Source organism: Sceloporus occidentalis, unplaced genomic scaffold (genome assembly GCF_023333645.1).
Source record: "Sceloporus occidentalis isolate IW3139 unplaced genomic scaffold, rSceOcc1.0.p SCAF_120, whole genome shotgun sequence".
Classification (NCBI taxonomy): domain Eukaryota; kingdom Metazoa; phylum Chordata; class Lepidosauria; order Squamata; family Phrynosomatidae; genus Sceloporus; species Sceloporus occidentalis.
In genome coordinates, this window is record NW_028317100.1 from 2,321,251 (window position 1) to 2,345,309 (window position 24,059).

Sequence of the window (24,059 nt, forward strand, 5' to 3'; positions counted from 1 at the left end):
ATCTGAAACGGGGAGGAGAAACGTTAGAGCAACATTTAAAAAAAAAAGGCCCAGACAAGGGAGGGTTTGGCTATGTGCTAGCCCCACCCACTGGAGGCAGACAGTGGCTAGCCACGCCCCACACATGACTACCCCCCTTTCTCCAAAACAGTGAAAGCTACAGGTAGATCACCATGGGAACTTCCCACGTAATGCACACATGGGATACATTTACTAAGGGGGGTTTCTGCTATTTTTATGACTTGGCTTGATATATATGACAAATGATTTTGTTTCTAACACTTGCACCATTACGTGATGACAATATGTTTGTGTTTGAACTTTACATATAAAAAGAAAGCCCTATCTGTATTTGGTAAAACAATATACTGTATATATAACATTGATTGTAATAAGGAAGGAGCATCATGATATTGTCACTAGGATGTACACATACACCAGTAATCGTGCTACTCCTGAGAGGGCAACTGAGGACCTGACCCCTACTGTGAGATGAATGAGGCCCTTCAGGTCTAGGTAAATTAGATCAGCTAATTTCTTTTAACAAAAAAAATCCTTACATTTGCCCCTAATTGTTTCCCCACATCTTACCATAACCACTGGGTCATTGGGAAAGCATCGGAGCGGCGGGGGAATGCAGCCTCTTTTCCCTTGGTTAGGAAGCCTAGAAAGGAACCAGCAAAGAACCTGATCCCTTACGAAAAAATTACTGCAGTTTTTCTGAAGTAATACTGCAGTTTTTTGGACATGAAAAAACTGCAATACTGCACTTTTACTGCAGTATTACTGCATTTGTACTTCACTGTACTGCACTTTTACTGCAGTTATTTTTTTACGGAAGTACAAATGCAATAAAGCTGCAATACATTGAAGCACAACTGTAGGTTTGCAATATATATAAAAAAGTGCAGTAAAACTGCAGTACAGTGAAGTACAAATGCAGTAAAACTGCAGTAAATGTGCAGTAATACTGCAGTAAAAGTGCAGTATTGCAGTTTTTTCATGTCCAAAAAACTGCAGTATTACTTCAGAAAAACTGCAGTAATTTTTTGTAAGGGGAGACTTTCCTATACTAGGGATGGGTGACCAGGCTGCTTTCTGCAGTGCCAGCTAGAGGGAGACACGGTACCAGTCCCAGATATTCTGTGTTCATGACACTTTCTGCTCTCATTTCATATTTTTTACAAAATATATATTTTGTACAGCTGTAGATGGTATCAAAGAGAAAACATTCTCAATAGTAGTGCACAGTCCCTTCCTATGATGTAAAGCTCCATCACAGGGCATTAGTGAGATTCAATATGTATAACAAGGTGGCCCTAGCACTTTAAGGCTGGCAGACGCCTAATATCGTAAGAACAGCCAGCGACTGGATGTGAGAGGCCACAGGTTACATTTTTTATTCACGCTACAGCAATCGATGTGCCACTGAAGCTCCAAAAGTGTGAAACGATGTAAGGCAGAAACCCACCGGGCGCACTTTGCACACTTTTGCTCCAGTACTGGGATCTTTTCGATGAGAGCAGCAGCTGGCGGCAGAGCGTAGCATTTTGATACCATTGTGGAGACAACAACACAGCAGCTGAAAAAACAAGGGCTGCGAGGAGGCTGATCTATTCTAACAGACGCCAACCAGTGAGGGCAGGGAGAGGAACAGGCTGAACGGGTCTGGAGAAATGGCTTTGAGTTGTGGAGATGAAGGAGGACATCAGAGATGTTTTCTGTTTGTGAAAGCTGTATTTGCTGAGTGCTGTGCTCACTGTTCACACTCTTGATGTCTCATGGCTTCAGTAATGAGTCAAAATTATGCTGAATAAAACATATACATCAATAAACACCTGCCAGCTGTCCATGACGTTCATGATTTTGAAGCACTCTTCTCCTGTCTCCACAAGCTTTAGAGTAGATCATGGGCCAGTTAGGGAGATCAAACGATCTGCTGTGCCCGGCTCACTGAGCTGTAAAATTCATGAAGACCATATCCCAGTGTTCTGCCTCAAGTCCACCTTAGGTAAGGTAAGTTATGGTTTTAGATAATAAACATGTATAATTTAATATTAAAACTGCCGTATTGCCGATTCCTCTGCAAGGAATGATATAGATACATATCTGAAAATGTTACCTTATGGCTAGGTGTATTATTAAGAATGGTACAAGCTCCACTAGTTTTACAGGTCAGCCTAACTCTAAAGCTGTCAGGCATAATAGTTTTTTCTTTCTTTTCCTTCCTTTTGCCATGAGACAATTAAAGTATAATAGTGGTATTTCTAAAGGTTCCGCGTGAAAATGACAGGTTCTGATGTTGCACTGAAACTCTTAACTATAGAACATGTTGAATATTTCCATTTCTACTTGAATATCTTTATTGCCATCAGCAGGTATAAAAGAAAAGGCCAGACTGGAAGGGTCGGGTGCTTCTTATCTGCTGTCATATACTCGCAGCTCCAACGGTGCTTTGTTGAAGAAGATACTCGTAGCTCCTACATATTAAGTAGAATTTCTTTGATGATTTCGATATTCGTTTGCTGAATTTCTGTCAATTTATAAATCAGCAATTTAAGCCGCGTCCATGCATGGGGTAATCCTAATGGTTCGTAATAATTCAAGATGCATCGTATATTCTGAAATCATTGTAAAAATTATCAAGGTGCGCTATCACTAGGCCAGCATTAGGAAAGATTTTGAGGACGCAGAAGCCACAGAATTTTCCTTATTGGGGTTTATTCACTAAAGGGGGTTCACAAAATCTCTGTGTGGTTTTCAGGGCTGGATTAACAATGGATCATGTGAAGCAAATGCTCCAGGGCCCAGGCTTTCTGAGGGGCCCTGCACCAATTTCTCCAGGGCCCCCCCCCCCGATGTTTGATGGGTCTATACCTCTCAATTGTTTCACAAAGCGGCAATCCGATTGGGTCCTGCGATGTGCCGCCGTCATCCTTCATCACTGACACTGCGCACCCAAAAATGACTTCACTTCTCGTCACACAGCTTCAGTGAAGGAGGATGGTGCCGCACATTGCGCGACCCGATCAAATCTCCACTAATGGAGCTGTAGGCCAGAATGATCACACAGGGGGAGGCTGAGGGTGTGGTAGATACTGTATATAAGTATGTGCGTGTATACTGTATGTACGTGTATATCTTTGGGGTTACTTTGCTGTTTTCATGGAAAACAATTACATTTCTAGCTGTAGCATAATTGCAACAGTGTTTTCTAACAATCAGTTAGCCTTTTAAACTTAAACATGCATTAGCGAACACAACGTGCCATTGGAACACAAGTGTGATGGGAGTGATAAAGGGCCATTGAAACACAGGTGTGATGGGAGTGATAAAGTGCCATTGGAACACAGGAGTGATAGGAAAGATAAAGGGCCGTTGGAACACAGGTGTGATGGGAGTGATAAAGGGCCATTGGAACACAGGTGTGATGGGAGTGATAAAGGGCCATTGGAACACAGGTGTGATGGGAGTGATAAAGGTTCTCTGTATACCTATGAAGATATTCCATTAAGCATTTGTTTCTAGCTGCAAAAGTCATTTACAACAATAATGTCTGCACTGTATTTCTGATCCATTTCATGTTATTTTAATGGACAAAATTTGCATTTCTTTCAAAAACAAATTTCTAAGTGACCCAAAACTTTTGAACGCTAGTGTATGCATGTATATGTGTGTATGTATATTGTGTGTATGCATGTGGGAGGGGGTAGAATAGAAGTTAGAAAGAGAATGAAACATTTAAATGGCAAATAAGAAAGATAAAATAAAAAAGGTAAAAAAGATACAAAAAAGTGAGGCAGTGCCACCATTTAAACTAAGGTATGCTCTTCCTACATACCTTCTTCGTTCTCGGTTGAGACTTTTTCTACCGCTTTTATGCATAACTTAGCCGTTATGCCAACTTGTTTGTAAGTTGTTCTGCTTTTCTTTATTAAACTACTGCGAGTATTTACTGCACCATTTGTGGTTTTTCATCTATATTACAGACCCTAAGAAGATGTACAGGTCTTGTTGATGAGCTTCCTTTGAAAGTCACTTTTGTGAGTGCATTCAATACACATATATTATTTTTTGGATCAGAATTTATTACACTATTATTCTTTATTTGTTTTTCTCCACGTGTTCATGCGCCCCTTTTTCAATATATATATTCTCTGAACACTTGTGAGGAGTGTTTTTTGGGAGCAGCAGAACGTATAGGGTATATATATATATTTTTTAATACCACATCTACACATGAAGGTGGTTTCTTTTGCTTTCTATTATACCTCACAGAGTGTCTGGGTGTGTACATTAGTGTGAGTGTCCATGTGTGTTTCGTGTGTGTCTGTGTTTCTGTATATGTCAGCGTGTGTGTCTGTGTCTTAGCGTCGAGGTGTGTGTTAGTGTGAATGTCTGTGGGTACGTTAGTGTGTGTGTGTCTGTGTGAATGTGTGTTTGTGTTGAGTGTCTGGTTGTAGTCTATGGCTATGTACATGGGAGCTAATGTGCTAACTTTATCACTCTAAATAGAAAAAAGGCTTTATCTTATATTTTAGGGGGAGTCTAGAAATGCTTGTCGATTCCCTTGAGTCTTCATTTTCACCAAAAAATCCTTAATTTACCCAATAAAGCGGCCACTGTATTGCGTGTGTGCATACATATTCATGTACTGCAGCACTTGATAGAAGATGCATTGACTTGAATGAGCCCAATAGACCTGAGTTGACTTCTCTAACTCAATGGATTATTAAATTAATCTGCAAGTTACTTTATTTTTGGAAAATGACTCTCTTGTGTGTGTCATTTTTTTTTGGGGGGGGGGGTTGCCTGTGTACATATGATTCACATTAGGGAATACGCAAGCTGGCTGCTGCAATCATTTTCTGACAGCCCACATGCACTTGCTGTTATAGACCTCTATGAAAAATTGCAAGTTGATCTTTTTTACATTATGAGCTGTCATCCAGACAGAGCAAACATACCGTGGACACAAAAACTGTTCAAACCTTCTGATTTCTGATAACTTTAAAAAATCAATTGTTAGGCTGCAATCTAGAAACTGCAAAGCAACCACCATTCGAGGCACTGTATTTACACAGATTCATAACTTCCATTAACTTTCCATCATTTAAATTGGCCAAATAATTGAAAAAACAAATTGAGAAAACAATTTTTAGGAGAATATTAAGATATTTACACAATTTATTTTATAAGCACATTTTTTGCTGTGGATATAAACTTTTTAGGTCTACTCACAAAGAAATGGATGCCTGGTGGGATGAGGTGGATAAAGTACGATTACCCTTTAGAGATGCACACATCCTTATTAATGAATTTACCAAATTAAGGGGAAGTCCTCAATACCCTTTACGCAAATTATAAACATAATTAAACATGTGGTGTCGGGATTGATGGCGTTGTGTAGTCTTTGCATATTGACACTGCATAAATGCAACATATACCGCCAGTAGCTACACCATGTGTTCTTAGTAGAAGCGATTGTGTGATCATTGTTCCAGAATCACTTTTATAGAACTAACACAAATAATATTGCTGAATACTGAAATATCTGTTGGTCCAACAATTTAATCTGGATTGTTCCAGATCAATAAATGAATTCCTTAAGGGTCTGTTTTTTGATTGATTTCAGTATGTATTTATTTATTGCTATTTTTTTAGGTTTATAGACTGTAGCTAGTGATAAATTTACCACCTAAACATGCAACATTTTACACACAATACACTATATAATAAGCTTTGACCTATTTCCCAAAATATGTGTAAAACAGACTGTAGTAACAGTTTGGTAAACACTCCTTTGTCTGATTTAAAATCTGCGAACCGGCATCCTTTTCTCCATACTTTGCCGGCATAACACAACCCCACAATAAATTGCTGCTTATAGTGTGATCGTTCCCAAACACCATCATACAGGAAAACGAGAAACAATGGCAATAAGTATCAAACCTCAATGTTGGGGGGGAATACCCACAAGTACAGAGAGAATAGTAATCAAAAACAGCTAAAAGAATAAATAAAACGTTTCTGAGAAAATAATAATAGTAGATAATAGTTTAATAATGAGAATTTTTTTAGGTATCACAAGATACTTATATATATATATATATATATATATGCATATATCGCTAATGAAATTCGGTCTCTTAAAAATGAAGCTTCTGATTACTGACGTGCTCGTCGTGATAGAATAATTGTGACTATATGTAGTTGTTGTTTTGTGGCCTAGAAATCTCGAATAGGTCCCATGCGGTCAGCTATCCCCAGACAAATTGGGCCATTATCTTGTAACTGTTCTGCGACACAGAGTGCTGAGACCTCAAACACGACATCGGAAAAAATGTGTTTCTACAAACATTTCTCAGGCTCTCAAATCCAGAAGGGGAAAAACGCAACACTATAGAATAGAATGTTATTCTTGCTTAAAATACTATTTCTTTTACTGGAAAATACATTATTTAATCAAACAGTGGTATCGACAGGATTAAGTTGTGGAATCTTAACACATTTTTTATTGAGGCATGGAGCCTCGCCAGCTTCTAGGCTTGCAGGAGATACCGCCATGTTCTTGCTCCATATTTAAGGACTGGACCACGGAAGGGCTGGTTTGCCGCAGCATCTCTTCAAGGTAAGTGAGTGACTAAAGACTATATATTAAAATACTTACAGACGTATTTAATATGCATTCTTCATCGGTGGGGCTGTATGGAACATTAGACAGCACCTTTAAAATACAACACATCAAAATTCTACTGTGTTATAGCTTTCAGCGCCAGCTTTCTTTTTGGCCGATGGCGAGGTCTGGCACTGAAAGCATTAAATTGTAGCTGCTTCAGTTCTTTTTGGCATGATTTTGCTCCTGATCCATTCTACATAGTTAGATACTCTGGTGTAAACTCCTGGCTTGTTGACTCTACCACAACCATCTCCCCAGCTGATTATTCCGTACAGATAGGATATTTTGTCCTTTTCACAAGCCAAAGCTCCCCCGGAGTCACCCTAAAAATATGAAACAATCAAAAAAAAAAACACATACAAAGGTTAGTTTTCCTGTAACAAAACATGAGTGGTTATGTTTAAAATTCGTCACTCGTACTGAAGTAGAAAACAGCATTTACCAAACTGTTCCCATAAACATCCAACATCAATGCCTGACCTCACAAATTCTCTACTGAATGAATGTACTGAAAAGATTTCCAGCAGAAACTCCAAAATCTTGCGGAAAGCCTTCCCAGAAGAGTAGAAGCTGTTATAGATGCAAAGGTGTACCAACTACATATTAATGTCTATGTATTCAGCATGTAATGTCATAAAAGTCCCTGTTGGTGTAGTGGTCAGATGTCCCAATACTTTTGTCCAAGTAGTGTAATTTAGATCAATCAGCAGGTATGATCTGTTGGTTTCTGCAGTGAACCTTTAGCTGTGGCATTGCCCTAGTATTGCCTTAATATATATTTATATATGTTCCTGAACTCTTTATACAATTGTGCATGCTATATAGACAGTTGGGCATTGCCCAATAAAAAGTTACATTTTTTTAGACTGCAAAGTGAGTACATTACGCTCAGTGACATTTAGCTCAGTGACAATAATAACATTGTAATCAATATGTTAATTAATGTCCTCACCTGACAGGCATCTATGTTGCAGTCAAAATATCCAGCACACACCATGTTTTCACTGATATCGAAACCATGCACTTCTGGGCTGCTGCACTTGCTATAAGGGACCAGCGGTACAACTGCTTCTTGCAGGACGTAAGCGTAGTCCGTTGCATCTGCAATAAAGAAATGTTTCGGGGTCACTGATGTCAAACTGTAGAGTAATGTAGATGTAATGTAAGTTTTGTTTTATTCAGAAATTGGTAGATAAATTAAACCATCAGAAGCGGTAGAGCCTAATACAGTGAGGGGATTTAAAAATACTTTGAACAGGCATACACCTACTTCAGAAAAATGGACTACATGGGTCAACTGGTTCCTAGAAAGTAAGGGGCCACAGAGCAAAAATTGCCCACAGAACCCCCAACTTCACCAAGCAACATGTCTACAGAGGAACATCTGCCCCCAAACAGCTTATCAGTGTATTCTTAGACCTCAAGAGGCTTATCAGTGTTACCAAACAGCCTGCCAGTGCCATATTGCTCCTAAAAAGCCTGCCTGTACCTTCTTTGCAGCTGAACAGCTTATCAGGGCCCTTAGACAACCTGTCGGTGCCATCTCTACTCCCAAACAGTCTGCATGTGCCATATTTCCTCTCCAAAGAGACTGCTGAAGGACACAAACTGAGCAAATTAAAGGATATATTGCTGTTATACTACACCATTAGAACTCAATTTAGATTTGTTTGCCTGAGGCTTCTGTTTAGGTATGAGCCACAATCATCTTTCCAAGAATGTTGACAATAACACAATAGTGTAGATTACTTTTAGCAAACAAAGTAACAACCCTTTTTTATATGAAAATATATGTTTGGTATTTATATCTGATCTAATTATTATGATAATTTACCTTCTTTCATGCGGCCCCATCCAGCTATTGCGCAGTAATGGCCATCTTCAAAAGTGACGCCTTCATCCGGAAGGCAGATTGGTTGAACAAACTGTGTTCTCTTTGCACAGACATTGTTGACTCTCTTAAGTCTTATTAACACTAAACCAAGTGAATAACAAGAGAAAAATATTAAGTTATTTAGTTAATAGGTCTTAGTTTCTTAGCACAGAATTTAAAAAATCAGACGGTAGAAGAAGTTATACCCAAGTTTAGAATGTCAGGGAGAACTCATGTCAATTTATTATGTGATGGGCATAATTGTATTCATTTTGTATTGTATTCAATTTTGGTTTACAAGCAAGTTCCCAAAATGATAGTGAAACAGGCCTTGTTCATTTACATGTCACCCAAGTGTCCCGACTTCTGGGCTTTGCCCTGTGTAGTTGACCAACTGTCCCGCTTTTGCAGGCAGTGGGGATAATGGGCTGGTTGGGGTTTTCCTCGGACAGGCCCAGGGAGCTGTAAAAATCCATGGAGATTTGTTCTGTTGCAACTCCCACATGGACTTCTTGCGATGCTCTGAAGCCGAGTACCACCTTCTCCCATCCTTAGCCCTACCTCTCCTGCTTCTACCCCACACCTGAAATGTTGGGAGTCATGCTAAGAAGTAAGAGCCCAGAGAACGTCAGAAATGTTTTCATAAATTGTGGGTATACATACACAACACATACAAACATACCAATATCATGCTCGGTGGGCTGGAACACAGAATACTTGCTATGAAAAATATATCTTTCAACTTCAAATGTCTGCGTCACATCTGTTGTCTGATTGTAAAAATGCTGGCCAAGGACTACCTTGATCGAAGACTTTGAGGGGCTGTGAAATGACAAACAAACCGAATTCACTATAAAGCCGAAGTCAGAATGATAACATTGACACATTAGGGTATGCTAAACAATATGATATCCATGTGAACATATTCTAAGAAATGTCAACCCCGTCAGGTACATCAACTCCAATCAATCAGAAGTAACGCAAAATTGCAGGAAGACAAAAAATGTTGTCTCTATAATGATTATACACAATCTTGAGAGCTTCCAAGGTACTCTTATGTTGGGATGAACTGGAACAGAGAACGTCAGCGCCTGACTTCACAAATGCTCTTTTGGCTGAATGTGCACAAATTTCCCCAAAACACTCCCAAAATGTCACTTGCCAGCACCCCCTAGGTGCATTTTGTATGTATGTTACATTATTTCATGTAATTGTCTCTTATAAAGGGAAAGGCATTTTAAATTCACATTTCACCTCACATTACCAGAGATGGCAAGTTATATTCAAATATCCCATCTTTCATTCTCTAAAGCGTTATCGTTACCTGTGTGCAAAGCAGTGAGCAGCCGAGACCACCCAACAGGACTGAATCAGGCTTCCAGAGCAAAAAGAATTCCCAATGTATATGGCTGCCAGCCAGGGGTGAGATGCCGGTAATGCCGATGTCCCACTGAGGATTCGACCACGGGCAACAACTCTCTTTTCGTGTTTTTTCCCACATTTCGGCCTTGAGGCCAGAACTTCATCATCATTATGCATTACTACTCTCCTTGACTTGTCATCTACGAAATTATTGCAAGTTAATACTGGAAGTTCACACGCATCTAGCTCCACATCCCCTTCTAAACATTACAATAATATGTTCTGTAATCACGCCAAACCGCCATATCTACTAAAATGCCAAAATTGAATAATGGGAACCAATGAGGGGAAAAGCCGACCCATGGCAAAGGTTGGCTGAATATCATGGAACTTTTAATTTGACATCTGGGGATCTACCTTTTAACTACCCTATCTGCAATATACATGTTACGTTTTACAATGTTAGGCGGAAAGAACAAAATATATTAATTACTATGAATTTACTATGATTTAGTCGGTTGCTTCATGGATCGAAGCATGTATGCAAAGGAACAACGAGTAAGAGAAGCGAATCCTTTACAGAATAGGGAAGAAAAGAAAGAAACACAGAATTTAACAGAGAAGAACCATTCAGCTCATCTTTTTCCAGTTGTAAAGATTTAAACATCTGTCATTGGTCTTGCATTAGATTCAGATGATCCATATGTCTATCCCATGCATGTTTACATTCACTTGCTGTATTAGCCTTTACCTTATCTCAGTAAAGTAAAACTTCCTTACATTACATCTATGTCTCTGACTCTCTAGAGCAGGGGCGTCCAACATGCGGCCCGCGTGACCTCGAGGTGCGGCCCGCGCGAGATCGGCAGCCAGGATCACAAGCCCTGCCGCTTACTTGTGGGAGGGTCTATTCTCTGCTCCAGTCCTGCCTCCTCTGTGGGGAGAACGAGGGAGGCCGCGCCCAGGGGAGGGCTGGCAGCCTAAGGCCTGGGGGGCAAGTCTAGTCAACTGGCCCGTTGCACCATCAAAGCGGCTGCGAGCGACATTGAAAGCGGCCGTCGTGCGGCAGTCACTCCACCAGCGCCTAATGAAATTAAAGTGGCCGGCGTGCACGCACCGCATGCCTCAGCTCTTCATCCCACCACTTTTAAGACGTGGGAAGAGGAGCTGAGGCATGGCCATTGGGTCTGACAGCCGCATGATGCAGGGGCGTACCGAGAGTATTTGGCACCTGTGGCAGACCCTGTATGTGGCACCCCCCCCCCACACACACTTTAAAACTGCATAGTTTCTATGGTTAGGCAAACATTGACAGGGGTACAGCATATTTGTTATCATTATATGCTTAGGGATTATGCGGTACCACCGTCAATGTGTGCCTATACATTGAGCCAGACACTGACAACCCCTATCACTATATACTAAGCCAAACATTGATGTGGTGTAGGCTTACCACTTTAGTGACTGGCATAGTATATAGTAGGGATGCACCGAAATGAAAATTCTGGACTGAAACTGAAAATTCAGCATTCACTTGGCCAAAACTGAAAAAAAAAACCCTTTAAAATACTTTATTAAAAGTAACACCAAAATTAGACAAAAAAATCAACAACAATATTAACATATATATACACACAAACACACATATATATAACAACAATCACAATCCTATCATGCCCAGGTTCTAGCATGTGCTGGCTGACTTAGCATGATAGGAGTGTGATTGCTGTTTGCACTTTTATATATATATATATATATATATTAATACTGTCATTGAATTATTCTGTCCAATAAAAGTGTTAACACACCAAAGTTGGACCAAAAAATAATTTATAACAGCAATCACACTCCTATCATGCCTAGGCAGCCACTACATGCTGGAATCTGGGCATGAAAGGAATGTGATTACGGACTCCCTATGCCAAGCTATCCCCCAACACTTACACATCCATGCTATCTGAAACCCTCATTCACAAACATTCAGCATAACACCCATCACTCTCACACACTTACATTCAGCATAACACCCATCACTCTCACACACTTACATTCAGCATAACACCCATAACTCTCACACACTTACATTCAGCATAACACCCATCACTCTCACACACTTACATTCAGCATAACACCCATCACTCTCACACACTTACATTCAGCATAACACCCATAACTCTCACACACTTACATTCAGCATAACACCCATCACTCTCACACACTTACATTCAGCATAACACCCATCACTCTCACACACTTACATTCAGCATAACACCCATCACTCTCACACACTTACATTCAGCATAACACCCATCACTCTCACACACTTACATTCAGCATAACACCCATCACTCTCACACACTTACATTCAGCATAACACCCATCACTCTCACACACTTACTAATCCACTCTTTCCTACCTTTTCTTCTTTCACTCTCACTTTTCCTCCTCCTCCTCTTCTTCTTCTTCCTGTCCTTCCGGTGCACTAAGCGCGGAAGACGGTGGGCGTGGCTTCAATGTTGTGCCGCGCGCATCGTTTCTGAAGGCGTGCCGGCATGGTGGCACCCCTCAGATGAGCGGCAGCCGGGGCGGACCGCCCCCCTCCCCCCCACGCCAGGTACGCATGACGGCCGCATTCAATCCTGCTCGCGGCCGCTTAGTTTTTAACTTTGCGGCCGCAGCCGCATTGAATGCTCGTCAGTCCGGCCCACCGGCCCGGATTTAGGGCGGCCTGGGGGGCAATTGCCCCCCTGCCCCCCGGCCCAGTCCGCCCCTGGCCGCGCCCCCTGCTGAAGTCTGTGAGCGGCATCGAGAGCTGTAGAGCAGGTAAGGGGGTGGGGTAGGTTGTGTGAATGAGTATGTCTGAGGGAATGAATCTGTGAATGAATGAGTATATGAATGAGTGTGTGTGTGTGTGTGATAGCATGGATGTGTACGTGCTGGAACCTAGGCATGATGGGACTATGATTGCTGTTAGCAATCACACTCCTATCATGCCAAGTCAGCCAGTATATGCTGAAACCTGGCTAGCTGCCCCCCTTGTGTATTGATGCTGCCAGCAGTATGGGGTCTGCACTTACAGCCACCCTGTACCAGCACGTATTGGCTGACTTGGGGTGATAGGAGTGTGATTGCTAACAGCTAACAGCAATCTGCTAACAGCAATCACAGTCCCATCATGCCTAGGTTCCAGCATTTACTGGTTGCCTGGGTATAAAAAGAGTGTGTTTGCTGTTAGCAATCACACTCCTATCATGTCAAGTCAGCCAGTACATGCTGAAACCTGGCTAGCTGCCCCCCTTGTGTATTGATGCTGCCAGCAGTATGGGGTCTGCACTTACAGCCACCCTGTACCAGCATGTATTGGCTGACTTGGGATGATAGGAGTGTGATTGCTAACAGCAATCTGCTAACAGCAATCACAGTCCCATCATGCCTAGGTTCCAGCATTCACTGGTTGCCTGGGTATAAAAAGAGTGTGTTTGCTGTTAGCAATCACACTCCTATCATGCCAAGTCATATTGTTGATTTTTATTGTCCAGTTGTGGTGTGGTATTGTCCAGTTGTGGTTACACACTAAAATTGGACAAAAAATACAATGCCCAGCCAACCAGTACATGCAGGAATCTGGGTATGCCTGAGATTGCTGTTAACAATCATAATATATAATTTTTTTGTACAATTTTGGTGTGTAACTTACTTTTATTAAAAGTGTGTGGGGGGGGTCACTTTCAGTTTCGGCTAAGTGAACCCTGAATTTTCGGTTTTGGTCCAGAATTTTCATTTTAGTGTATCCCTAAAATAAATAGAACTATTTTATTTTTACTTATACAGAATCCTGAATTTGTAGGCCCAGAAATCCCAGAAATCAGTGAGAGGAAAAGTAAAGGTTTTGTGTCATTTACTTTATTTTAATCTGCATATCTTATTAAAGGCCATATTTTCTCTCAGTGAAAAATGAGTGCAGCCCGCGCACGTATACAATTCTGATGAAGTGGCCCACTGCAGAAAAAACTTGGACACCTCTGCTCTAGAGGCTTATACATTGATACAAGCATGGCTCTTACATCATAATGTAATGTAATCAATGTAATGGGCTAGACATTTTGTGGGGCTCAGTGTCCCTAATATATATATATATATATATATATATATATATAGCTGCACATGCAGTAGACACTCAACTCTACAAGTATCAACTCAGCTACAGAACAGCCAAGTACCTGCCAGTTCTAGATTCATAGCAACTACAGGATTTATGGGCCCTGGTTTGGAATTGTTTTGGAAATTTAGGTTGGAACAGTGTTCCCAATGTAGTAAATAAAGAAACTCATGTTAAATTTTGACAAAATGCACAACAAAAATCTGATCCATGCTGGATGCCCCTGGTTGCGCAGATCATGTTTATATTGGAGAGAGGCAACTGAGTTTTTAAAAGAGACTACGTCCTCCAAAACACAGGCCTCGGTCAATTCTGTACTTACGACATGAGGGTACAGGGCAATATTCCCAGGATATGTGGTTATCTTTCATTATATAACACCAGGGATTTGCATCCTTATCTGGACTTCTATACAGCATGAAAAAAAAAAGAAAATACAATTTTAGATATTCTTGTTAGCAATCTCTGTGAGCTCTCCCTGCTGTTAGTATACGGTAAAAACTACAAACTTGCAATAAAGTCTTTTATGTCTCAGTTTTTCCCTCTTAATTCAGGACATACAAAAACAAGTACCGAAATATGACATCATAGCCCAGCGCACTCCAACAGAAGGGGACACTCACAACACTAACGACGTAAAAAGTCTTCAAAACATATTACTACATAGGGTTTATTGATCAAGAGGAATTAATGTTAATACATGAATATTTAATCTAAGTCCTTACCATTTATTGGTTGCATTCTTGGCCTTATGTAATATGTATGTAATACATAAGGTCACTCTTTAACCCTTAGAGACCCAACGGCGTGATATAGCACCATGTATTTTTACAGCCTAATGAATCTGTCCTAGAATTTTGTTTTTCTTTACATGTTGCACAACCGTCTACTATAAGCAAGCGCATGTCTCACCTGCAATAGGCATGGGATCCGAGTCCTCTACTCGCAAAATTCACTACGGTTCCAGTGTGGATTTCTTGGTGGAACAAGTCCGAGTCCCATGGAAGGCAGTAGTGCTCAGACTGCGTCTTTTTAACTATACCTCGGTATTCTGTTGCATTATCATGGTCATAACACTGATGGCTGACATCTAAATAACGGAACATACATTCAGCTAGAACATTATTTTTGTGTTACGGTCTTTTCTTTTATCCTAATGCAATGTTGCTTATTTTTAATTGAAATACTGGTGTCGTTTGGCCTGTACCGGCCATAATGTATATGGACTGGATATGGTTTTAGGCTGTGATGCTCCCATATAGCCCATGAGGCCATGGTGAGCCACAGCTTATAATCACTATGACCAGTAGTAGTTACCACATCCTGTGAGTACCGAGATGTATGGGCCCCTCACACTGCTGGGGCCCTGCAGCAATTGCATCAGTAGTGACGATTTTTACATGCCTTCTATTGTAATCTCTACCTGTCATGCTCATATTTATCAAGGGCTGTCTATGTCCTTTGGAATGTCCTACCCCAGCCAAGTTTAACCCACGGACCAGCTGTGCAGTTGGGCATGAAGCAAGGGCAATCTGCTGGGGTAGCTGGAAAGAGTATACACATTAAGCACAGCCTGAAAAATCATCTGCCCGTGGGCAAACTCGGACTTTGTATCATTTTACAAACTGGGTTTAATCAAAGTCCTGTTTCATTTTATATTGTCCCAAATCCATACTTGCCTATATTGCAATATTTTCCTACGTATTTCCCTCTGCATGCACATACGGCTTTCCCAGTTGAAATCATTAGTCGACAGGCACCTCCATTAAGGCAGGGATTCTCTGTGCAGACTGAAAATACAAGTGATGTCATTACATTGTGTCATAAGTACTGGCAGTATTGTGCGAAGATATAAGACAGCTTATGAATAGAAGCATTTAACGTGGACATGGAATGCCTAATTAGGCGCAATGTTTTGTAGCGCTTTTTAGAGGTTGAAATCTTAACCTGCTTGAACACACGGTATAGTGAGGTGAATAATAATTGGGTGTGAGTGGCACTTACCCGTGAATCTCTCTCCTCTGTGACAGTCTATGACTCCGTGGTCACAGGTGCACTGCTCCACTCTGCCTCGGTGTATTCTGGCCCAGCTCTCTCCGCTGTCATAAAACTCATAGTGAGCTTCATCAAAACATCTTCCTAAACAGCGAAATTAAACGTCATCATTATCAGAATCGCACGACGTTATACATAAGAGGAACGGCCATTCCGGTCCACCTAAGATGGGGAAATTATTACTGGGTGGTCCAACATAACATAACAATCCAACACATCCGTTGGCCTGCCATGGCCCAGCATGGATCATGCGCACATTGAGCGGTATTAATAAAATTCTAATGATGTAAAGTGCCAGGGCTGGTTTCATCGCTCCGGTCCAGTCCTGGCACTTGGCACATGAGGTTTAGATGTAACGTAAAGAGGGTGGTAGATAAACGGAACAGCCTTCTATCAACGAGAGATCTACCATCACATTCTATGTGGTTTTCCTCTTGTTTCAACTAAATCTTGTCATTCAGAGCGTTTTTATACCACTTTTATTTACTTTATAAACTTACTTAAGCCTGTTGCCAGTCTCAGGCCAGTATTACGAATATTAAAGAATAACTTTGATTTATACTTACTTTTTTCACACTTCTCTCCCGTGTAGTCGTCTGGGCACACACAGTAATACGTGCTCCTGTCTAGAGCATTATTACACGTTCCTCCGTTTAGACACGGGTTCCATATACAGTGATCCTGAGCATCTATGGAAAACAAACCGGAAGGGATCTAAAACGAGCGTTTTATATATTTCACCATTAAATGACGGCGTATATCAGCAGTAATTTGCAAATCGCCGTAACAAGGGAGTACAATATAACTGAAATTTTGAATATTTTCGTAGATTTTTGTGATTATGTATTCCCTTGTTTCCCTGCTTTGAGATTTTGATCTTAATTATTAAAATCAAAATCTCCATTTAAATAAACACTGCTTTGCAAACTAAATTATACATCAAAGCCTCATCCTATAAATATGTAGCGTAATAAAGTCTATGCACTTGTGCGATTATATATGTATAGCACTGGCAGTATGTTATCAGGATTTGAATGATTATTCCTCCCCATTAAGAGAGTTATCCTCTTTCGTCGCTGCCCTTTATGATAGCAGCTGGTTTATTTTGCCAGCCTTCACAAATAAGAGGGAAATGTAGCACAGCTACCTACAGAACTCGACATGCCACCTTTTGCCACAGAAAAAGTGCCCCTTATTAAAACTATAATAAACAGTTTAGGTTTGTATAATATAATACATATAATTCCAAAAGCTGTTCTCATTATTTCAGCACTGGCATGCTCACCACAAATCAGGGGTAACTCCTATGATCCTTAGCCAGCCAGTGGCCAGCCAAATGCTTACTATTATGGGAGTTTAACAACAGCAGTAAAGCTCCGACACTCGCCACAGTAATACTAGTTTTGGAAGTGAAACACACATTTAAAAATGGTTGGATTTGCTAAATAAAGAGAAGAATTTTGCCAAATTAACTTTATTTGTTTGCCATTTATTTGCTGCCTTCCCGTGTTTATCCAGCGAAGCCCGAGCCTATGTAAATATATTAATACTCAGAGACGGAATGCTTTAGCCAACTCTCTAGCCTCTGCGAAAAGGAGCATAGGGCATTCCCCAGGGTCCACGTGTCCAAAGAGAAAAAAATGGCCATTCATTATGGCTCTTAATATAGCAATCCGAAATAATCATGCACCCAGTCACCACGTTTTAACGATTTTTTGTGTATAAGCACAGGGGAGCCCATGATTATTTTCTTTTCTTTTAAGATTAATAGCCATAGCGATTTAAAAAAACAACTATTTTTAAACTATTTTGCAAAAAATTCAGGAATATGATCCATCCTCAGCAGCCACATTGGAGTAAATAATAAATGTAAAGTTGAGCTGATTACAAGTTGCCTGACATTGAGAATTTAAATTGCCGTACATAAAGTGACCAGGGAATATTATCTGTCAGGATAATGAAGATTATCTGAGATTTTTTAGACAAGTTCCATTCTTCATGGAATTTGGCCCCCTGTGATAAATCGTAAAGACGTTCATAGTTATGGGAAGCTTCGTCTCCGTTTGTTCGGGGTAATCACACAGAAAAAGTCTGCAATAAGTTAACGTTTGTCTAGAAACTCAAAGTTATTGCTCATTGCAGAAGATGGAATAATAATTGCATCTGAAATAGTCGAATGGATAAAAAGTGCCATGTTTTCTTTGAAGGAACACACCTGAAATTATTTTTCAATGTCATTTTGTTTCTTTTTTTGCGTATTGCGTACTTTGTTGGCGCTTAATAAATAAAAGGTAGTAATAATAATAATTAATTAATAATAATAATTATTATTATTATTATCCACAATGTCCTACTCAACAGCAACTCCATTTTTATGAATAGATAAGTTGCTAATCATGTTGGTTTGGTCAAGTGTCCTCAAATGGTTTTGCGATACTTTTGTTCTTCGACAGACCTTAAAGGTAAACTTTAGAGCATAGAATCAAGGGGTAAAACCAAAGAAGGCAGTATTTGTTGTGAAATACTACATGGGGGGTATTTTCTTGCCCTGAAATGGTTCCGCTGGTTTTAACAATTAGCTTTTTAGCCTTGGATTCTCTGACATCCCACTAAATCCACAATCACCCCCTGCTACTCAGGGGGGCAATCAATGGAAACCTGGAATTCTACACCTGTTATTAGCAACTCATCTTTTGTAGATTATGTTGATTTTTGCACATAGTTGAACACATTTATTACCCTTTTTTATTTTTTTATCAAAAGCACAAGTATCCTTATATAAAGGCAACATGTGTCATTTTCCGTATTAAACAGGATTTTTTAAGTTTTAGGGGTTTTGGCAGGGCTGTCATTATTGTGGGGGTGAAAGAGGCAGCTGCCCTGTGTCCAGGCCTACCTCAGGGCCCCGTGACAGCTGTCCCTTGGGCCCCCTCCACAGCTGCCATACTCTGGAGATGACGGTCTGTGAAACCCGCACCACATACCCCCCACTAATGCTTCCTCCTCATACATCATATCCCAGTGCCCAGCAGCAGGTGGCACGGATGCCACGGAGGAAGGAGGGCAGGGGAGATTGCCCCAGACTTCATTATGTTTAAAGACTCCACTGATTTTTGGTTTACACCAAGCTCTTAAGTCATCCATGTTGGAGGGAAAAATACATGGTTGCAAATGAAAGTCATGACTAATCCTTTTCTCTTTAGGTTTACAGGTAGCATCACGAGTTAAGTGCATTAAACACACGTTTCTGGTAAAATAAACATGGTATAGTAAAGAATGGTGTCTGGCAGTCATACATTGTGCCTATTTCCAGCACATTTTAATGAATGAATTTTAGTTCATTTCAGCTCTCCTCGTGCCACTTTCTGCCTCACCAGGAAATTCCTGTCTCGGCTCCATCCTTGCCAACCATGGCCTCGATCCAACACAAACCAGTAGTAAATCATTGCTGCGGGTCCTCTGCATGGGGAGGCGGAATAAAGTGACTCAATTAGGGGATGGCAGACCCCATATAACGACCTCTCAGTCAGCGCTGATATCAGGTTAGGTTTAGCACCTCATAATGCGAGTATTCCTGGATAAATGCCCTCGGAGGATAATACCCTTGTTGTAGTAAAGCAGGCCTGAGGTTTATTTCACATTTAATTTGTAAGGAAGTTTAAAGTCGTTTGATGTAAACGATTCTTTACATCTTAGGAAATATTGAAAAATATTTTTCCTCTACTAAAAAAAGTAATTTTTCCGGAGTGTAAATCAGTCTCGGTCACATTGGACGGTGTAATGTGTTATTGCAGGGGATGGAGCTTTTTAGTATACGTTCTGGGGGTTATAGGGTGCGTTATATAGCGGGCAAAGACAGATTTAAGCCCATAACATAAGTAACTATAGCACCCTGGGATGATGATGTTCTCATCGTTTGGTCAACTGTTACAATGTGAAGTTCTAATTTTTAACAAGATTCCAAACACCTACATTTGCAGAAAATCTATATTTTCGCTCTTCATATTGTGGTCGTTTTCTCGTGACCGTACCATCGGCAGGAGAGACTTACCTATCTGAGAAAGCCTTACCTGTAACTCTGACAGCTACACAATATCCCCATTCTTTGTCTCGATCATAGTTATGTGTAGTGGCGCACCTAAATTGGAATATAGAAACACATTTAACCTTCTGGAACATTAATATATATAAATATATATATACGTATAATACGTCACACTCACTGGGGGTTATGTACAATGAGCAAATATGGTGGCAAGTGGTAAAAATGGAAGAATCATCATGGACATTCCATTTTGTCCATTTAATCACCTATAGAAGGTTTGGGCACATGCTATCTCTGCCCTATGGATAAAGGTCACCGGTACGTTTGACAGACAACGGTTTGTTATTTAAAACAAATGACTTTTCGTAACCATATAGTTTGCCGTGGGTGTCTCGTTATCTCCAAACGCTGAGGCGTAGATGTCTTAGTGTCAGAGATTCCAGCGTTGTGGGCATCTCTCTAAGCCTTGTTTATTTGTAGAATGTTGGGCAGGTAGCCCAGCAATGTCCCCCTCTCTTGTTTATGAGGAATAAAGCGTGTAAGGGACCAAACGAGAATGGCACAATCACATAACGAGGTATTGGCAGAGTAAGTAGGGGCTGTCAGAACAATGCCTTATTGCTATCCGTGTATTATTTCTTAGGATGCGTGGACTCTTGGCACCACCGAGCTGGTTATTTCCTGATATCAATAGCTCTGTCTCGCAGGAATGCAAGCTGTTCTACAACACGTGGTCGTAACGGTTAAAATCCCCGCCAACTAAACCTTTGTTTCATGCTTGCCCAGCCATCCGATTCCATGTCATTATCTTTACCCCCTACCGATATCATTTGACCCCCTTGGCATTTATTGGGCACAATCTCAAGTTCCAAAAAGTCCTTCCTTTTGTAGCATTGAGAGGTGTAAATATGAATGCCCGTCGGGGCCGGATAGTCCCCAGAGCCAGCTGCCAGCCAGTACATGAATTAACCACGTTTTTGCCGTTCATGCTCACTGTCCATTAGCTCAATGGAAAAATCTGTGAATTTGTGCAAAATAGTAACACGTTGTTTTGTTAACATTTCTATCCTAAATTAGATCTTTAGGGTTTGCTTATAAAGATGTAAGAAAACAAAAGAAGCTTTCCGGGTTAGTTTTCGGGCGTAATCACCAATATGAGATTCGGTGGAGAAGTTTCTGCTCTCTCAATTTCACATTTTAGTAAATATACAATTCTGAGAGTCACAGCACATATACCGTATGAGACACACAGCAAAAGTCCTAAGCAAATAATATTTGTAATCACATCTTTTCAACAGATGTTTTTTTATTCCAGAAATGTATTTACAGAGTCACTAAAAAAATGTGCTATTGTTTTCCAGAAAGCAATTGTTATTCTTATTGTCATAATAATTCCTATTATTATTATTCAATGAAGGAAAAATCATAGTGCATAACATGCCGAGTACACAAATGGGCAAAATATTTTCTGCACAAATTAGGCTTTTTATTTGCACATATTTTTACATGTGTTACATTTAAAAGTGGTTGTACCACTAATGAGTAAACCTACATAAAACATTGACAAATAAATATGTTTTTTCAACAGTGATGGGTAACTTTTATTTTAGAAAGAAAAAAAAGTTTTTATTATCTTGGTTTGTTAAAAATATACTGTATATCTATTTTTTTTCTAGTTTTATTAATATGATGTGTTGGGGATATTGCTGTGTTTGGGAAAGTGTTAGATGACAAAAGCTCCTGGGATTATTTAGAGTCTGCCTTATAAAACAATGGGGTTCTGTGAGGTGACACCTAAAATATATGTATGGGGCCCAACAACATGAACTGTACAATGTAAAAAAATAAAAAAAACATATATGGCTCAAACAAGCTTACAATCTAAAGGTATATACACCGATCAGCAATAACATTATGACCACCTGCCTAATATTGTGTAGGTCCCCCTTTTGACCCCCAAAACAGCCCTGACCCGTCAAGGCATGGACTCCACTAGACCTCTGAAGGTTTGCTGTGGTATCTGCACCAAGACGTTAACAGCAGGTCCTCATAATGTAAAAGAAAACGTGATTCATCAGACCAGGCCATTCCATTGCTCCGTGGTCCAGTTCTTACGCTCACGTGCCCATTGTATGCGCTTTCTGCAGTGTTCAGGGGTCAGCAGGGGCACCCTGACCGGTCTGCGGCTACGCGGTCCCATACACAACAAACTGCTATGCACTGTGTTCTGACACCTTTCTATCAGAACCAGCATTAACTTTTTCAGCAATGGCCGCCCATGACCCTGTCGCCGGTTCACCGATTTTCCTTCTTTGGACCACTTTTGATAGGTACCGACCACTGCAGTAAAATATAAAACTAAGATGAACTTACCATTTCCTTAAGAAAGGACCTATGGATGTACATGAGAAATGCAGTTGTCCACCAAAACGGAAAGGAAATTTGCATTCTTTTCCGCTCTCCGTCAGAACTGAATCAAAGGGAGGAAAAGCTTAAAGTCCATAAGAATTTCAACTGCTTTAACACTTTATATTTACAACCAAGAATACGTTTTACAAACATCACACAGATTTTCATATTCTATATATGTATTTTCTATCCCAAACGAAGAATCAGGTTTGTGGACGATACATTCACCTACAGTGCTTTCCTAGTCACAACGTTACAGCCCTTTGTTTTCGGGATGCAGGAGATGGAGAGAACGTCCGGTTTCTTTCAGAATGAAGGCTGTGCCTACTACCGGTAATAGGATGGCTTGCATGCTTCATTAAAAAGGCAGATTTTTACCAAGTGTGAATAAGTAAATAAGGTAGAGTCTAAGAAAATAAGAAAGGGGATTCTAGAGAACAGTTTAATTCCTCTTAACAGTCCTGCTTCATGCTGGGTGGTTGTGATTTTCAGGCTCTGTCCCACTGCCAGTTGAATTGATCATTTACTGATTTATTTTGTATACTGGACTGTATAATACAGGAGTAACAAATGAAAGGACCATTTTTTTTATTTTATTATTAATTATTGGCCACTATAAAATATTAATGCTTTTATTATTTATTTGTGCCCCCCTGTACCTGATGCGCACTCACTGCAATACACTACAGCAGCCCGCACAGTGTGAGGTGCCATGCTATAACCATGGGGCCGGGTAATGTCTCGTTCCTACCTTCCACTGCCCTCCCATGAGCAGCAGGCCTGAAATGACCATCTGGCCCACCACACAAAAGCACCCCATACTTGTTTGATCTGGGTGCTGCAGTGTGTGGCTGATGGAGCCATTACGGCCCCTGGCTTTAAAGTGCCAGAGCCACCATGGGATCACCAGTATGGCACCGATAAGCTGGATGGCACAAGGTTACATAGTTACAAAGTTCATAAGGTTGAAAAAGGATCTAAGTCCACCAAGTTCAACCCTTCTATTCTTGATCCAAAAGAAAGCAAAAAACCCCTAATTAAGCTACTTCGAATTCTGCCATCAAGGGAAAAAAATTCCTTCTTGACTCCAAGAGGCAATCGGATTTCTCCTTGGATCAAGAAGCTCTAAAATATTAATGTTATTCTATTTATATCCCTGTATGTCCTGCCTTTCTAAAAAATATCCAGACCCCTTTTGAAGGTATCTAATGTATTGGATAACACTACCTCCCTTGGAAGTGAATTCCATACCTTTATTGTCCTCACTGTAAAGAATCCCTTCCTTTGTCATCTATGAAACCTGCGCTCTTCCAGTCTCAGTGGGGGACCTCTTGTTCTTTGTATATTTCTGTTAATGAGCAGGTCACTGAAGAGCTCTTTATATTGGCCCTGCATATATTTATATAATGATATCATATGAGGAACTTGGACCAGCCTCAGGGTGAATCCCCCCCACCGGGTCAGCTCCTGCAAACAT

General features: G+C 40.5%; 1 protein-coding gene across 1 annotated transcript; it reads right to left on the reverse strand.

Moving 5' to 3' along the window:
• Window positions 1-6,819: 6,819 nt before the first annotated feature.
• HGFAC (HGF activator) lies at window positions 6,820-23,296 on the reverse strand. Its single transcript, XM_089498451.1, has 13 exons — window positions 23,242-23,296; window positions 22,547-22,643; window positions 20,199-20,266; window positions 16,695-16,817; window positions 16,078-16,212; window positions 15,749-15,863; window positions 14,986-15,156; window positions 14,396-14,481; window positions 9,877-10,114; window positions 9,235-9,374; window positions 8,514-8,654; window positions 7,632-7,780; window positions 6,820-7,002 (listed from the first exon to the last, which is right to left on the reverse strand). The coding sequence occupies exons 1-13, from the start codon at window positions 23,294-23,296 to the stop codon at window positions 6,820-6,822; spliced, it is 1,701 nt and encodes a 566-aa protein (XP_089354577.1).
• Between the last annotated feature and the right edge of the window lie 763 nt (window positions 23,297-24,059).

Bases quoted from the DNA above. Each gene is read 5' to 3' on its own strand.
- HGFAC (XM_089498451.1), bottom strand. From the start codon at position 23,296: ATGGCACCTCACACTGTGCGGGCTGCTGTAGTGTATTGCAGTGAGTGC. The intron at 15,864-16,077 runs GTAAGTGCCACT...TTGTATTTTCAG, and splicing joins CAGAGGAGAGAGATTCACGG to TCTGCACAGAGAATCCCTGC. The intron at 15,157-15,748 runs GTATGGATTTGG...TTTAGATGTCAG, and splicing joins AAATATTGCAATATAGGCAA to CCATCAGTGTTATGACCATG.